Here is a 17,125-nt window from a genome sequence, read left to right as displayed (position 1 = left end):
TTAGAATGGTAGAGCTCCAAGTGCTTTCAGCTGTATCAAAACAGTAACCAGTTTTCTTATCCCTTCAGGCAATGCAATTAGTACCTCAGAGACTAGGAATTCGGTTGCCTTCGTAAATTACAGAGCTTTATATCCATTTGAAGCAAGGAATCACGATGAGATGAGCTTTAATACCGGGGATATAATCCAGGTAAGATTTGCCATTCATATTTAACTTGTGAGAAAACAACCCCTTCCTCTGATCCTGAGATACACAAAGTCCTAGGTGTCAGAAGCATTATGTTGATACATTCTAGACTTAATTACGATTTAAAGTTGATCACTTTTTTTTAACAGGTGAAATTAGGATTAGTTCAGATAAAATCTTTATTTGTATTTTAGAAGTGTCGAGAGTTTGTTTGGAGTAACAGTAGTGAACTCTAAACATAAACTTTCTAAAATTGTGGAATAAAGGAATGATGTAGTTGCGGCAGGTTTTTGTACGTTTAGATGCTGGCCTCTAAGTGTCTGCTTGAAATGTGAGTGTAGTAAACAGAGGCATGAATGGCTACATAAGAAGACAAGATTATTAATGGCATATGAAAAGGCCAGTTATTTAACAAGTTGATGTGAAAGGTTCCTCTGAATCTACATACCATTTTCTAATGTATGGCTAACATAATCTGTGTCTTCTTGTCATTTCCTTTATAAATGCTCTCTCAGGCAGATGTCCATAGCAGAGTATTCTGCGTCCATTCTGTGTAGTATTCTTCTGGATTTGTTGAGTATGCTATCTGTAATGTTTCAGAGGGATCATAAGGCTAGAAATGTTTTCTGGCTTCTTGGTTGAAATCTGTGTCATTTCATTTAATTATATTATTTGTTAGCATAAACAATTTTGAAAGCCTGTGTGGTCAGGTGGACTTGTGAAAACTGATTTACAACTGTGGTGATGCGGTTAATATACATGTATCTAATGTATGAGTACATATGGCTCTCCCTCATTCAGATTATAGTGATACAGATAGGTGATAGGGGAGTATTCAGAAAGCAGCGTATTATAGAATATTGAAACCCGTAGGTATTAACCTTCAGTTTGATAGAGTTAAATAATTTATTTGCATTTTCACACCAATGAAGTATAGACAAGGAAATAAAAGTTGTTGTTTTGGCTTCCTTTTCAGATAAAATTAACAGTCTCATTTAACTGCTGATATCCTGTTTTAGAAATACGCCAGCAGCCGCCTCCTCCTCTCCTACCTTCAAGCTCAACTGAGCTAACTAGCTGTTAGTATTTGATTAGCTGCTAATTTTAGCTTGCTTTTTCTTTCTATAGCTTTGACTATATGCAGCGTAATGGAGGCTTCAGTACTGATAGGAATGTGTAATACAAATGCTGTACTCTTAATCATTGCAATAAATAATAGAATTTTTGGGTGTGTTTTGTCTGCAGTTAATTGCAGGTCCAGCACATCCTTCCTCCAGTCTTTTACAGAAAATCACTGAGAAATGTGGTTGCCCTTCCCCACTTAAGACCACCACAGTTCTCTAAGCAGAGCTGTACCTGTTTTTTGTGGTGCTGGGCCAGCCAGCCACTGCTTCTTGGCTTTGTGTTCAGTGAAATGCAACACAGCGCATCATAGATTTTGGCAAGTCAGAATTGCTCCAGGTGTCGTATGTGGTCCCCAGTGTCGTGTTGTCTGGGGCCTGCTTGAAGGAATATGACATCTTCGAGGCCTGTCTCCACATGTCTCTGAAGCTGGCTGGCAGATTTGGTGTGTTACCTTGGAAGGAGCTGCTGGAGGCGGAGTGCAATTGCATCACCCTCTTTTTTGAACAGGGCAAAATCAGCTCAGTTCTGAAAAAGGAAGAGAGTAAAAATGCTGATCCTGTGAGAGTGCTGCACACACTATTCAGTGTGTCAACAGGTGCTGACACACGAGATATCATCCTCTTGTTTCAGACAGCTAATTGTGTTTTCGTTGTACTTACCCGCCTGTCCATAGGTTGATGAAAAAAATGTTGGAGAACCTGGTTGGCTTTACGGGAGTTTTCAAGGACGTATTGGTTGGTTTCCATGCAATTACGTAGAAAAAATACCAGAAGGAGAAAAACCTTTATCTCCTAAGAAGGCCTTACTTCCTCCGACAGTATCTTTATCTACTACCTCAGCTGCTTCAGAGTGAGTGTTTGTTACATTTGTGTTAAAACTGCTTTTTCAAAGTTAACGCATAATGTGCTGTATAGTATCATTCAATGATACAGAAAATATAAATGCAGAAAACTTACTGACAAGTCTACTTGAAAGTGTTAGCTTGCATATTTTAAATATTAGATAGTCTGCTTCACATTGCATAGAATGATATGTTTTATATTTATTAAAAAAAACCACAGTGATTCTACTGAGGTAATTTTTATAATAAAAATTGTCATGTTAAATATGCCTGTATTCAATTTGCAGACCACTTTCACCAAGTAAATCTGCAGAAGAATCTGATTACCAAAATGTACATTTTTCTAGCTTGAATGTTAATACAGCCTGGCAACAGAAATCAGCTTTCACTCGCACTGTGTCCCCTGGATCTGTTTCACCCATTCACGGACAGGTAAATTGCGTGAAAGTGGAGAACTTGCTGTTCACATTAATGACACTTTTTAAGAAAAAAAAAACGAGACAAAACACAAACACACTTTTCTAATTTTTCTAATACTGTGTGCACTGAACAGGCCAGGGATAACAAACTAGTCTGAATTCTCCACTGCTGCCTATAGACATAATTCCATACATTTCAGAGGACTGGTGACCAAGAATGCTTATGCAATGTGTTTCATAATTCTGTGATTGTTTTCACATCTAATTAGACACACAAGATATTTGTAACAAGTAAGAAACAGAATTGAGAGAGTGTTCCTGAGTCAATCACTTATATACAAGAATGTAAAGCATTGTCCAGGCAAAAAAAAAGAAAAAAGAAGTTAGGCCAACACTTAGGAATGAACTTGCTTAGACTTCAACAAATGATACATCAGCATATGTTTATTTTTAGCACTTGCACCAGTTAGGGGTAGTATGGTCAGCCACCATCTCCGCTTCTGTCTTAACAGGGGCAACCTGTCGAGAACTTAAAAGCACAAGCACTTTGCTCTTGGACTGCAAAAAAAGATAACCACTTGAATTTTTCAAAAAATGATATCATCACTGTCCTGGAGCAGCAGGAAAACTGGTGGTTTGGGGAGGTACATGGAGGACGGGGTTGGTTTCCAAAATCTTATGTCAAGCTCTTACCTGGAAGCGAAATCAAGAAAGAGGAGTAAGTGCGCCTTATTATTGTTTTGTTCTAAAGTTTAAAAAAAGAGGTGTTTTAGAGTGCAAAATCCATGCAGTGCTTTAAAGTGCAGATTCCAATTAATGTTTATAATTTACACCATGCCATTTTAGGCTTTTATTATTTCATTCTTGCAAGCCAAGTAATGTTGGGCTCACTACTGAGTAAATAGACAGTTGTCCAAGCTGAGTGCTGTGAAAAGTCAATGGTGTTTGGTCATTCATCAAGTGCCAGCTTTCTTTTGGTTCATTACCAAGTCAGATCTCTTGCAGTGGAGTTGCTTTGTGCCTCTGAAGGGTGCCAACTTCTAAGTGACCTACAAGGAATTCCTTAACATTCAGCATTAAAAGCTCGTATGGCACACCTTACAGAAATAGTGCTATTTTTCTTTCTTGGAAAGATCCTTATGTCTAATCTAATGCTGTATGTAACTGCTCGGGTAGTTATTCAGAGCCTGGTTACTGCTGGAGTGGCTGCACCACCGTGTGTGAATTGTTCTTGTTATGTGTTATGATGAAAGGTCTTAGAAATTCTCCAGTATGAGAAGTTAGACAAATTTATTTTGTACTTCTTTCAGATAGCGTAATTTGTGAATATATCTTGTTCTATAATACTACTTTTTTTTTTTAAAAGTGTGCTGTGCTCTTGGATGCTACCCACATCTTAAATTCCCATAATATCTGTCAGTGTTTGAGAGTCAAGGAAGCCTTTGTAAATAATTTAGAGGAAATACCAATTTTAAGACAGCTAAAGTGAGCTTAGTCTCATCCTAAGAAAGAGATTTTTTCTTGGTCAGACTTTTTAGTTACTCAAACTTTTTTTTCTTTCCACAGACCAGAAGCTATTTATGCAGCTGTAAAGAAAAAAACTAATACACAGTCTTACACAGTAGGAGAGGGTAAGACTGCATGAAATGTATTACTTAATGATATACCTTGTTTCTGCTTAACGGCATGTGACTCTGAAAAATTTCTGAGCAAGTCTTTTAATGTTTGTCCAAAAGATACAGTGTGAATGTCGAGCTATTATTATGAGAATCCTAAAACAAGAACTTGAGTAAAATTTGTAACTGATTAAGGTTGAGCATAGGCAAATTTTTTTGTTTGTTGGGTTGTGTTTGATTGCTTGTTTGTTTAGGGCTTATGCTCCAGTAATTTACTTCTGAAAATTAAAATGTCTCGTACCCATAAGCTGACTTCTCTTCTTGCTGTTCTCTACTGTACTATTCTGTGCTGTAGAGATAGGAGAAGGGATTCTAGTCTTCTGAATGTGGATCGTTCTCTTTTAATCAGTAGGGAGTAGAAAAAATAAGTATTACTGCAGAAGAATTTGTCAGAAACACTTTCTAAGCCTTTTAATACAGTATATTTCTGTTTCCCCAGTTATGTTTTTATTCCAATTGTGTTTTTCATTTCTGCTGTATTAGATAAGAATGGATTTAATCAGATGTAGGTGTGGAATATACATTCCTGCTATGCAACATGGAGGTAGGGTGGAGTACTTCTTACAAGAGATGTAAGTTCTCTAGCTGTGGCCTACAGGCTTATCTGCAGTCTGTTCAAAGGGTACTGACTCTCACTCTGCCAAATGAATTTGTCTGTAAGATGTTGTGTACCCTTAATTCCAAGTTGTAAGCACGAGGCCAGCTGTGATTACAATCAGGCGGGTAGGCTGATGCTCAGGCTTGCTAAGACATGATCCACGCTGTGAACACACTGATGAACGTTGGTATCAACGGTACTTTTGCTTGTGTCTGATGTACTTTTATCCTCTTATCTATTCTCTCCTCCTTTATATGTACTGTTTGCACAGAGTATGTTGCGCTGTATTCGTATTCAAGCTCTGAACCTGGTGACTTGACTTTTACGGAAGGAGAGGAAATTCTCGTGACCCAGAAAGAAGGGGAATGGTGGACAGGGAGCATCGATGACAGAACTGGAATCTTCCCCTCCAATTATGTCAGACCAAAGGATCAAGAAGTGAGTTCTTATTTTGAGTCTTACTTAATGCATGATGCTTTCTCTCAATTTTAGTATATTTCTGTTATTCATACCCACCTATTAGATACTGATTTTAAGCAGAGATTAAAGTCCTTTGCAGAAAAGAAGAGCATAAAGCTTGAGTCCTGAATCAGAGCTCTAGCCACAGTGTCACGTTGACTGTCTCAGTACAGGAGCATGGTATTTTGTTAAATATGGCCTCAGAGTTAAAACCTCTATTTTCTTTTCACATGCTTAAAGATGGTGCAAAGTCTACTGGTTTTATTGCATATTAAAAGAAGATTGCTTTGTCTTTTTTGTAGGGTTCTAGTAGTGCTGGCAAAACTGGAACAATAAATAAGAAACCTGGTAAGTGCGTTATAACTTCAGCGTTTTGGATCGTTTTTAAAGTGATGATGAGTGGTTAGGTTCATAGCAGTGTTATAATGGCAGCTGGTGTGCTTACCTACAAGTTATGTACCAGTGTATTTCTGTGGAAATGGCTCTTATTGTAACGGAAAAGATAACAAATGCAATTAATATATTGTCTTTTCAGAAATCGCTCAGGTTACTACTGCCTATGCTGCCTCAGGATCTGAACAGCTTAGTCTCGCTCCAGGACAGCTAATACTTATTCTGAAGAAAAATGCTAGTGGATGGTGGCAAGGAGAGCTCCAGGTAATTAATTGAAGGAAACATAATTCTGATTCGATGAACAGTAATGAGGTGATCTTTGGTTTCATTTGAAAAAACAAACAAGTAGTGTTTTGAAAGCTGGTTAGAAAGTTGTAGTATCTCATTAGAAACTATATTTGATACGTAAGTGCAACTTTCATAGAGGAAATATTCAGCCCTTCCTTGAAATTGTGCACTGAAATCATTAACTGCGATTAAAAATTAATTCATTAACCTTGAACGTACACATTTGCCAGAGCATATCAGGATGCAGTTTTATTGAATTGGGCTGGTTTATCCTCTAGCTAGAATTTACCTTCTGAGATGTTTAGTGTTTAATTGGTGTTGGAAGACCAACTTTTTCTCTCTTTAGTAGGTAAAGCTGTGTGACATATTTGTTGCGTTTTTCCAGTCTATAGACTATTTGGTTTCTTGTGTAATAACCATTTAAATGTTTACAGGCAAGAGGGAAAAAGAGACAGAAAGGATGGTTCCCTGCCAGCCATGTGAAATTACTGGGTCCAAGCAGTGAGCGAACCACATCTGCTGCTCCCACAGGTGACAAAAAAAAAAAAAAAGAAAAAGATTTTATTTATATTTCACTTAAAGTATTTCATATAACTGCTTTGGTTGTTCAGATACTAATCTGAATTACATCGCTAGCTCAGTAGTATATTTAATGGCCTTACCTTACTGTGCATCACTGTGGAAGGTAAAGTCCTAGTCAGAACCTGGGTCTTTTGACAGACATGTGCATTCAGATATTATCTCTGACCATGAGAGGCAAAATCTCATGGCTTCTTAATCAAAACAGTTCTTCGTGGGGCCCCTGCCGTGGCTGGTACTTAGCCACCTACCTTACAACAGAAAATCTCAGTCATACAATGACATTTATATCCAGAAATCTATGAGGATCAGCAGTCCCTCTTCTACAGAAAAGCTTCTTAATTTTTCTGAATGCCCTGAAGAGTTACACTCTTCTTGTTTGGAAACTCCTTTTGGCCAAATGCCAGCAACAATCTTACAGAATATTAGCAATCATTGGCAAACACCTTAGAATAATACGTACTCTTCTTTCTAAGAAGGGAGACTGAGCTGCAATTTCCACTAGTTTTTTTCATTTGGATGGCTGGCTACAAATGAGATTATTTCACAGAAAAGTAGTTTTTGTGGTTCTGCATGCCTAAATTGTGCTGCTCTCCGCAGCTATGACTTGCTTATACAACAGCTTCCTGGGTATTACTGGACAAAACTTCCCTTTGACTACGTTTGTAGTTCGTGATTAGCTAATGTGTGTTTCCTCTTCCTTTGCTGCATTTTTCTCACAAGTATCAGCTGTAAGATAATCAAACTCACCTTCCCTGCTGAGCCAGTGGAAGAGAGAGAAGTAAACTTGATTATATTTTAAATGTTTAGAAGGTCATTAGATCCTATTTCTAATGGAAATAATTTGCTATACAAGTGCATAGATAGATATCTAAAATCAACGTAAATATTTCTGCCTGGCCCAGTTCAAAATCTGAGTAAAAGAAAAGGGAGAACAGTTCCGCATCAAGATAAGATCATGTCTGGTGTGTTTCTTATGTAACAGTTTATGTGACATTGTTGTTTGTTTCCTGTGACTGTGTAAAATACTGAAAAAATAATACTTGTGTAACAGCATTCTGCTAACTTTGTTTTTTCTTAAAAGTGTGTCAAGTGATAGCAATGTATGATTACATGGCAAACAATGAAGACGAGCTCAGTTTCTCCAAAGGGCAGCTAATTAACGTACTGAGCAAAGACGATGCTGACTGGTGGCAAGGAGAAATCAGTGGTGTGACAGGTCTCTTCCCCTCAAACTACGTGAAGATGACCACAGATTCTGATCCAAGTCAGCAGTGTAAGCAACATTTTTCTTAAAAAAGCATTTTGTTACTTTATTTCAAAAGTGCATTGCTCTTCTTTTGCTTTGTGTTTGGAATTTAGAGTTCCATGCATCGACTGAATTTATTGGTATTTTAAAAAGTCTTTCTTTAAATACCGTACTATAGTTCTAAGTGCTTTAAATACCTTTCTATTTAACCTACAAACAACCATCACATTACCAACCAGCCAGTGTGTAACAGTAAGGGTGCAAGGGTGAGCTAAAATATTAGATTTGATAGGTGATTACCTTCCATTAAAGATGCTGATGTTTGATAACTTACACTGACTGGGGGTCAGTGCAGGTATATTATGCTTGGTTGTAGAACTTCATCAAGTTTTATAAAATATGAAAAAAGTGTCTCCTGTAGTCAACTTTAACTTACATTTAAACTATTTATCAAATCAGTAAAAATAACCACAGAATGGATTAAAAAAAAACACCACAAACATAGCAAATTTTGCACACAAACGTAGTAAATGTTTCTGGTCCCCTGCCCACCTTTCTGTTGTTTTTTTTGTTGTTGTTTTGTCCCCTCTCCACGGAGAAAATTACCTCTGTTCTTACTCACCTGGCTTTTCATCCTGGGGCACTGTGATTAAATCAACTTTTGATCAGCCCGTGACATTAGCGGCTTTGGGAGACCGCTTGGGTTTGGTCTAAAAGTTGATCCTTTCACATACCAAGCCTCCTCCCTTCACTTTCTGTTTTTCCCTAAGCATCATTTGTATTTTTCACAATATAAAGAGGTGCATCTGGAAGTCTGCTTGAGTCTGGTTAAAAGCTAGTCTGTAGGACTTAAGATTTGATTAGCTTAGCTGTATTGTTGGAGAAGAATTCCCAAACTGGAGGTACAACTTTGATTGGAAAGATGAAATATTTTCCCTCTGTAGCTTGCTATGGTACCTGGTCAAACTACAATGTTGCACCGTTCTTGAGGTTTTTAGTTAAATTACATCTGTGCTAACATTTTTGGTAACACATTGATGTGTTGGGTTTTTGTTTGTTTTATTTTAAATGCTTTTGACTGCTGTGGCTGAGATGTCAAAAACTTCTGCATTTAGATTGAACCTAATGTACTTTTGATTAGGCGTATCTAAATGACTGAAATATTCCTCTGTTTTTTTCTCTTTTCATGTAGACAAAATCTCAATTTGGAAGAAATAGTATAGACTAAATCCAGACAGGCAATGAAATTAAGGTTAATGGGAACGTTTGATGTGATAATCTTTCTAGTTTTTTGTTAAGTCATTAGACTCTTTCTCAGACTTCAAAGTTGAGGATTAAAAATATTTCCAGCCACATCAAATTGTGGCTGTGTGAAGAGAGTTGTCCTTTGAAAGTATATGGACAAGGCCAGCCAGTCGCAGTCAGCAAAAAGCAGATCTCATCTGTACTTGGCTGTTACAGTTCTGTTTCTCTGAGAAGTTGTTGTCGTCTTGTCTATGAAGCAGATCTGCTGATGCTTAATTAAGAAAACTTGCCTATTGATGAATGAAGAATGTGTTGAAAATCTAAACAAAAAATTCTCTGAGTATTTCAAATAAGCCAACTCGTGAATCAGTTTTGTGCTAGAATTTGTCACTCTTTTTAGTGTTAAAATGAGTGCATCTGGAAACATCAGGAAAAAAACAGCAGTATTCTGTCTAGACCCCTCTCAAAACCAACATGGCTTAAGTGCAGCATCAGGCAAACGCCATTACACAGATTTCTCTGATGGCTCACGTCAGCTGGGCTGCTTCCACATGGGGTGAAGTCTGAGCTAGTAAGCTGTGGTAGCAGTAAGCTAGCACTACCATTCAATAACCACAGAAATAATCAAATATGTACTGACCGACCTTTCAAACTTCCTTGGATATTTTAAAAATTTTTTTATGCTTATACTTAAACGTAGTGCAGAAATTATTACTGGTGTTCTTGACAAATTGGTAAGGAACTATCCCACAGAAGTGTTTCTTTGGTCTTCTAGGGACCAGTTTAGACATATGATAAAAAGCAGTATAATTTTTAAAATGTATTCTCATATGTTAAAGAATTCTTAACCTAAGTATTGTAATGCTTTTGTTGACAAATACCAATTTTTCTTACTGTCTCTTCTAGACAGTCAAATGTAATCATATGTGAACGGGAGCAGGCAGATAGGATTTACTCAGATAGGTTTGTAGCTTACGAAAATTCTACTTTTCCCTCAAATCTAAACTCCGTTATATGGGCCACCTTTGTACCCAGAGCCTTTCCTGGATTTTTTTACTTACAACTGTAATGGCAAACTTCCCTAGCAACGCAGTAACTTGGCTCAGCAAGATGATTCTTCTCTTCGGTTGCTTAAATAGCTTTCTGAGCAGAATAAGCTATGCCGACAGGATGACTCTTCTTGTCATTGTAGCTGTACACTCTGGCATGGGGTGTCTGCAAGAAAAAAGAAAAAAAAAGGATATCACAGTTCTGTAAGCAGGTCTCTTAATACAAACCAGGTCTTGGTAATTGCAGAACAGAAAGCACTGAGAGTCTTGCTCTCAGTGACCTTGGTGATGGTTAGAGCTACTCAGGTTTTAATGACATTTTAATAGCTCTTATTCTAATGTTTGCCCCCAAATCATCCTGATGCAAATAAATACGTGCAGAAAGTTTTAAAACATGAATAGCTATAGATTTACTTACAGGAATATCTGTTATTTTCTTTTCTTCGAGTGCTCGCTCATCCATTGAGGGTCAGATCTTTTGTGTGTTGCCAGTATCTGTGTGGTGCGTCTACCAGGCTTTCCTCCTGCTCTTCCCAGGGGGTGCAGGTGGGGAGCGCTGACCACCTGACAGCTCTTTCTGATGGCCTGGTCTGATCTGGAGATAATTCTGTCACTTGAGACAATCTTCATCTGCTTTAAACAGTTGGGTTTAGGAACTTGTTCCCTTCTTACATATTGGCTTTTTCAGTTTGTCATCTTGTCCATCGGACCAGTCTGAGCCTTTTCCTTGTATTTTCTTTAGCTGCGACCTTCTCCCCTCATCCACCTCAGATGGAGGCAAGACAAGTGGTCCAGCTACATTGGCATACTTAGTTGCTGGATGTCTTTTGTATCAGAGATCTGCTGGTTCTCTCAGAGACATTCTTGCTGAGAGCTGGAAAACTCAGCCAGGTAGACCTGCCTGTGCTCTGTGTGCAGAGCATTAAGTGGAGCTCCTTTTACCTGAGGTGTCTCTGAGATTTCTCTTTCATCGAACTGAAATGTACCAGTTCTTTCTGCTTTAATGCATGCATAGTTCCTGTTTCTGTCCACTCTTTTTCCTTTCCATAGGCCAGTGCTGCTGAAGCTCCTCAGGCATCTAAATTATTCCTTCTGGTGCTTAGACCTGAGCTCCAGGTAGTCCCCGCTGCTTGACGAGCACCTCCTTCCCCCCCGAAATCTCACTGCTGTACCTTCTGTCAGTGCAGTGGCCTTGGGCAAAGAGGGTTAGACTGGAAGCACTGGGAACAACAGATTCTTTCTCCCTAGACTGCTCTTGACATGCGTATGACAACAGTGTGAATTTCCTTAGCAACGCACTTCGTGGTTTTAGTAATACCAGTGGATCTACCTAATTTTTCCCTCCCCGAGCCTTACTTGTACATGAGACACGTTAGAGAAATGAGGCAAGTCCTGTCCTTTCACCAACTCCTGTCTTTCCAGAAGCTTATTTCTATGCATGAAAGATCATAATTTCTGTTCACCATTGTCTAAATAGTGAAGCTGACTCATTTTCAAGGGTGTTTGCACCGAAAAAACAACTTGTGCACCGACATACTTGGGGCAGGTGCGTTTCTGTGCCTGTAGATGGACAATGCTCTGGAAGCACTCAACGTTCCTGCGCAGTAACTTCTCTTTTCGGCTATGAAGTAAGGGGTTGTGATACCACTGGCTTTGAAGTATTGCATGTTGCAGGTCTACGTTCACTTCTTAACACATGAAGGCTAAGAACGTATTCTAAGATTTAGTTCAACAGCTCCAGAACATTTATCCCTTTTACCAGGGAGCAAATAGGAAATCAGTCCCTTAAGGTATAGTAATGCTGTTGTTTAGTGTTTCTAAAAAGAATTGGTAAATCGATCAGGTTTGTTAAAGCTTCCAGGTTGAACGCCTGAGGCCTGCACCACTCCTCCCACAGGATGTGCACTACACCTGCCTTTGCCCTGACGCAGCAGTGCCTCTTGTAGACCATGTAGAGCCCTTGGTTTCTGACGGGAATGTGAAGTGGTGGGGGACTTCCTGGGCAAATACTTACCAGAGACAAGGTTTTAGGTCATTTCAGGCTTTGAACAGAGCTGAACAGGTTAATATTTATGTGCCAATATGAATAGCACTGAGGCTTTTCTTTACAAGTTGACTTTCTATCTGCTTTTCTAATGCCTTATTACAAGTTTTTCAGGAGAAATCCTGGCTTTGTTGAAATCTCAGGGAATTTTGCCATTGCCTTTTAAAAATAACCTAGGGCTTGACCTTGTGTGTTAAATCTACATAACAGAAGTCTTCCTTGAGAAGAAAAGTGAGTCAACTGCAGTGGTTTTGAGTCAGTGATGGCTGGTCGAAAGTACTTAACGCTGAGTGTGTTTATAAATATCAAATTGCAAGAGTAGAAGCACGTTATGCCTGTTTTCAGAAAGCTGAGTGTTAGCCATTCCTTTCTGACCTTTGTGGTGTTGTTCTGTCTGTCCATAGAACTCATATGTTTCACTCTTCAAATTTATGTTCATTTTATCCTTCATTTTTTTTTGTTTTTTTTAGGACCCAATGTTGTCTTCCAGTGTGAAAGCACCTCAGAGACCCACTATCCAAGTTTGACTGTAGCGTGGAGGCAGGGTGGCCAGCCCTGCTCAAAAATCTCTGAAACAATCCTTTTGCTTCGTTTGAATGTTAGATGCAGTCAAGAAATTAGGTTTTTGTGGGTTTTCTTATAACATTTACAGTTGATTTGTAAAAGGAGAAAGGATAGTGGGTCTTTGTGTGGCTTTCACTGCTGTTCATTCTTGTTTCCTTTAGCATTTTTCTTTGGCATTGATAATCCTAGATCATTAGCATGCATATCAAGTTATCATTTGCATGGTGGGATTGCAGACACACAAAGACCCACTATTTGCACAGTTTATCTGAGCTGTTTTGAATGGGCAGTTGTGTTCTTTTAATGTTGTAATGTACATACTTTGCAGAATTAAAATGTTCGCTGATTACTGTTCTAATGGATTTGATTTAATCTTCTACATATTGAGCTTTTAAAATGACAGCCCATAAGGCTCATCCAGAAACTAAACCCTACCTGTCTGTACTGCTGGTGGTCACTGTGATTACAAACATGCTACACGATCTAAGATTTAGATCTGGTGCAGTCCAGCCTTTAATACCCTTTTTACTGGGGAAGAAATATTAAGCATAGAATGGAAGATGCTTTTTTTTTTTCTTCCTTCACAGTAGTCCTATAGCAGGAATTCAGGTTGTTTTGGCTTGATAAGTTGTACCCCTAAACAACCTCCTTCCTTGATTCAGTTTTAGCAGATAGTGAATGTGTACTAGTTAGTGCAGTAAGTACTTGTACAGCCTCTGTGCTACTAGACCCTTGCCCTGCTCCTTTTTTTCATTAAATAGTTACGATACTGAGTGGTGTTTTTATCTTGCTACAGTCTTCAGTGACTTAAAGTACCAGCTGAAAGCTGCTGCTCTCTATTTGGTAAATAAATAGCAGCCTAATACATAGGCAGCCTTGGTAAAGAGTTGTTGTCAGAAGAGAAACACTAACAGACACCTGGAGCTGAAGGCAGAGAATTTTGGTTTAAAAATGGACCTATATTCCTCATCTACAAAGTGCTCCTTGAAGGTACAGTTACGGCACGCTAGCGATACAATGCAGTAAAGGTGCCCACGTTTTATTAGGATGGGGAGAGAGAGGAAATGGGACTTCAGGACTATAAGCCTGATATCCCTTTCAATGAAAGGATTAATCAATCAATAGCAGACTACTCATCTGATGAAATAGTTCTTTGATCCTGTAACAACAGGAGAGATCTAGTCAACACAGTATTTAATTTAGTAGGTTTCCTGAACTTGGTAACAAAACAGTAAAGGTCACTTATGCAATCAGAAATGTTTACAAACCACTGTATGTTTACTATATTTATATATATATGAATGTTGTGAAGGTACTATCAGGAAAAGGTTAGTCAAATTGCAGAGATTTAAAAGCCTTTCTCCGAAATTTCTATAGAAAAAGCGGAATGTTACATATTTAATATACTTTATCAAATGATGTATATGTGCCCTTTAAGTCAGAGGTATATCTTTTGTGCAATACAGACTACAGCAATGTGCCTACATAAAACTACAAATGGATTTTTATTCTGGATGTATTTTGTCTAAACCAGTATTTTGTCATAGAATGAAATGTTATTGTAGGCAAATAATGTGCTAGATAATTTCTCCAGTATTCTAGCTGACTTGTTTTCCTTTTGAAACTACATTTTTAAATATTTCTGCTAAAATACGCTAATCACTCTGAATTGCCTTCTCTTAATTTCTGGTTTTGAAGGTCTGTTTAACGCAGACCAAACTTTGTTGTGCTACACCAGTGGCGTCAAGCAGTCAGACACTCGTGTTAGTCTGAGAATTAGGTGATCTTATGAATTATCCCATTTCTAAGAGGCACTGTGAACCTGTGGGATTTAAGCTAAGCTGACATCCCAAATGTTCAATGTCAGTTTTCCTGGAATGCCGAATTGCTACTCATTGATTTTGGAAAAAGAAAAACAATTTCACATCCTATCTGGGATGATTTACAAAATAATACCATGGCACTTTCCAAAAACAACTGTCATTCTACCCAATTTTAATGGTACAGTTGGAGATTAGGGTAGCATCAAGTACAGTTTCACACAAGTAGCCCTGTCGTTGGGTATGTAGATATGAGTGTTACTAATTATTGCAACAGCTGCCCCTCAGTTTGAACTGATGAGTATTGTGATGAAGCCTTTTGGGCTTTCACAGTTACCTTCTGATATTTCAGTGTTACTTGAGTATGGTCTAAATTCTGTAATGACAATGGTAATAATAATAATAGACTTAATAATAATGCTGATTGAAAGAGATAATGTCCCTGCCATTGGTATTTCTCTTTTCAGAAGTCTGCCTAATACAGGTCAAGCACAATCACCTGAGAGCTGTGCTCTCCTGTCACGTGCTGGTGCAGAAAGAATCGCACAGCTGTATCAGGCTGTCAGTAGGAAAGGCTATGCTGAGGATGTATGTACTGCAGGATTTTAAAATAATCTTCTCTATCAGCAAAGAGGTGCAGCTAATGGAAGCTGTATTTAAATCAGATTTTTTGATTTTAAAGTGTCCAGTCTTTGCTGATTGTGTGTAACCCACTCTGTCATTGATAAATGACCCTGGAGTGAGGTTCAAGGATTGTCCCAGCCAGCCAAGTAAAACTGGCGTTGAAGTGCTCATCCTGGATTTGGGTGAAGACAGTTCAGCTAAGGACAGGGTGAAGGCTAGGGATATTTCTTGAATTGACAGTCCTCCCTGAAGGCCTGAGAGTCTAAGTGCTGCTCACAGCCACAAGATGTTAAAACCGAAACAAAATATGACATTGCCTGCAGCATAGCACTGGCTTAATGCCGTTTCCTACGGGCCAGCAGAGAATGGGAGCCGTTGTGTAACTGGGGGTGAGAATGCAAACGATGCTCTAAGTGCACAAGAACAAGGACTGAAGCGCTTCCTAATTTTGTAATTGTCTGGTTTGCATTAAAACCTACAAAAGCTTAGTTTTCAAAGCTTGATTTCCAAAGCTGAGTTCCCGCTCAGCGATTAGATCTGTGCAGGAAAGTCTTGCGCAACCACCGAGACCCGGTGCAGGTCTGGGTGTGTGAGTAGTCAGTGTGAAAGCAGAGCGCTGCGCTAACGTAGTCCTTACTAGTGTCGTAGTTAGGAGCACAGGAGGCATAAAGCTCCACCACAAAGTTGCACGCTAACAGTCAAAACATGTCCTACCAGTCGATGACCATGTGTCCCACCTCAGTGCTTTGTCAGATCGTATCCCCGTGCGATGCTTTGGGGTCGGGGTAAAACACCTGTACATAAGTCTGCTCGTAGGAACGCTGGCGAACCTTGGCCTGTAGTCGTGTTGGGAGCTGCTGCAGGGTAATGCTACTTCGATGTAATGAACTAATAAACTGCTACTTAATGGTGTGTGCTGCCTTAAAATTACCTTTTGTTGTTCTCTTCAAGCTAGAGTATTAACGTGTGGGGATGGTTGTTCAGACATGCAAACGCAGGCTGTGCTTAGCATGAGGCAATTGTTCATCTTTGTTTTCAAACAAAGTTGTAAGATAACTATGCAAATGTACTTTATTAAAGGGACGCATAAAAGGATCTAGTTTGTCTGTTGTGGTTTTTTTGTTCACCTGGGGAGGTTTTTTTTCCCGCCTGAATAGTTGGGACAAGCATTATGTTACCTGGGTCTGTGACACAGCAACTTAGTTGTGCTTTTTACCTCTTGCACATTGAATCATTAATTTCTTCTTTTGTAGTGGAGAGAGTAAACTGCACATAGTGATTAGGGGAGGTTGGATACAACTCTGATTATGTTTCCTGGGGCCTGATGGAAACCAACCTTTTCAAATTTGCTGGATTAGTTCCTTTCACAGGTTCCAGGAGGCACAGAGGCTACTGACAGCTACAGGCAGTGACAGGAGTACGCTGCAAACCGAATAGCCTCTCGGTGTGCCAGCAGAGCTGGGAGTGAGAGATATTCCCCGACACCATCAGTCTGTTCTCTGGCTGTAGTGAAGGGGCTCCTTTAATGCTGCTCCATGCTGAGATGTGCTCTTTCTACAGTAGCCTTGGAAAACAGAGGCAGGTTAACACAAAAAACAAAAGCCTTATCTGCTTTATCCATCCTTACCAACTGGTTTGAGCTAAAAAACAAACCCTCAAAACCAAAAAATCCACAAATCTTAATCCAAGCTATCTCCTTACAAACAGAGTTTATTAAAGTAGGCCACATCTGCCTCTAAATTGTCCTCACTAAAAGACCTGGCTGTGATGTCTCTGGGCTTGCTTAGGTATAGACAGATCCTTGAGGGAAGGTGCTTGAGCTCATGTTTGAGGCTCAAGATGTCTTTCCAAAGCTGTCATTTTTTAAATGTGTTTTTTCATTGTTCATTGAGTGGGCAGCTTTGTTGGGGAAGCGGGCAAAGCATGTGGTGCCTAGGCAAATCTGGGCGCCTTTGAGAGCTTTGT

The 17,125-nt window shown here is 39.1% G+C and overlaps 1 protein-coding gene across 11 annotated transcripts in view; it reads left to right on the top strand.

The window, feature by feature from the left end:
- ITSN2 (intersectin 2) overlaps positions 1-17,125 on the top strand; it is an 81,202-nt gene that overhangs the window by 51,429 nt on the left and 12,648 nt on the right. For 9 of the 11 annotated variants that reach the window (XM_080587345.1, XM_080587350.1, XM_080587349.1 and 6 more), the window contains 10 exons: positions 69-190; positions 1,986-2,161; positions 2,441-2,585; positions 3,085-3,290; positions 4,139-4,203; positions 5,118-5,284; positions 5,608-5,653; positions 5,841-5,962; positions 6,421-6,517; positions 7,650-7,841. In XM_080587345.1, coding sequence (XP_080443471.1) covers positions 69-190; positions 1,986-2,161; positions 2,441-2,585; positions 3,085-3,290; positions 4,139-4,203; positions 5,118-5,284; positions 5,608-5,653; positions 5,841-5,962; positions 6,421-6,517; positions 7,650-7,841 — 1,338 coding nt within the window. Of the gene's footprint in view, positions 1-68; positions 191-1,985; positions 2,162-2,440; positions 2,586-3,084; positions 3,291-4,138; positions 4,204-5,117; positions 5,285-5,607; positions 5,654-5,840; positions 5,963-6,420; positions 6,518-7,649; positions 7,842-12,622; positions 16,256-17,125 lie in introns of those variants that run through there. The other 2 variants (XM_080587344.1, XM_080587351.1) reach the window with 2 other exon arrangements.

This window comes from Anser brachyrhynchus (assembly GCF_964034855.1).
Source record: "Anser brachyrhynchus genome assembly, chromosome: 3".
Lineage (NCBI taxonomy): Eukaryota > Metazoa > Chordata > Aves > Anseriformes > Anatidae > Anser > Anser brachyrhynchus.
This window is presented reverse-complemented; position numbering and strand designations above follow the sequence as displayed.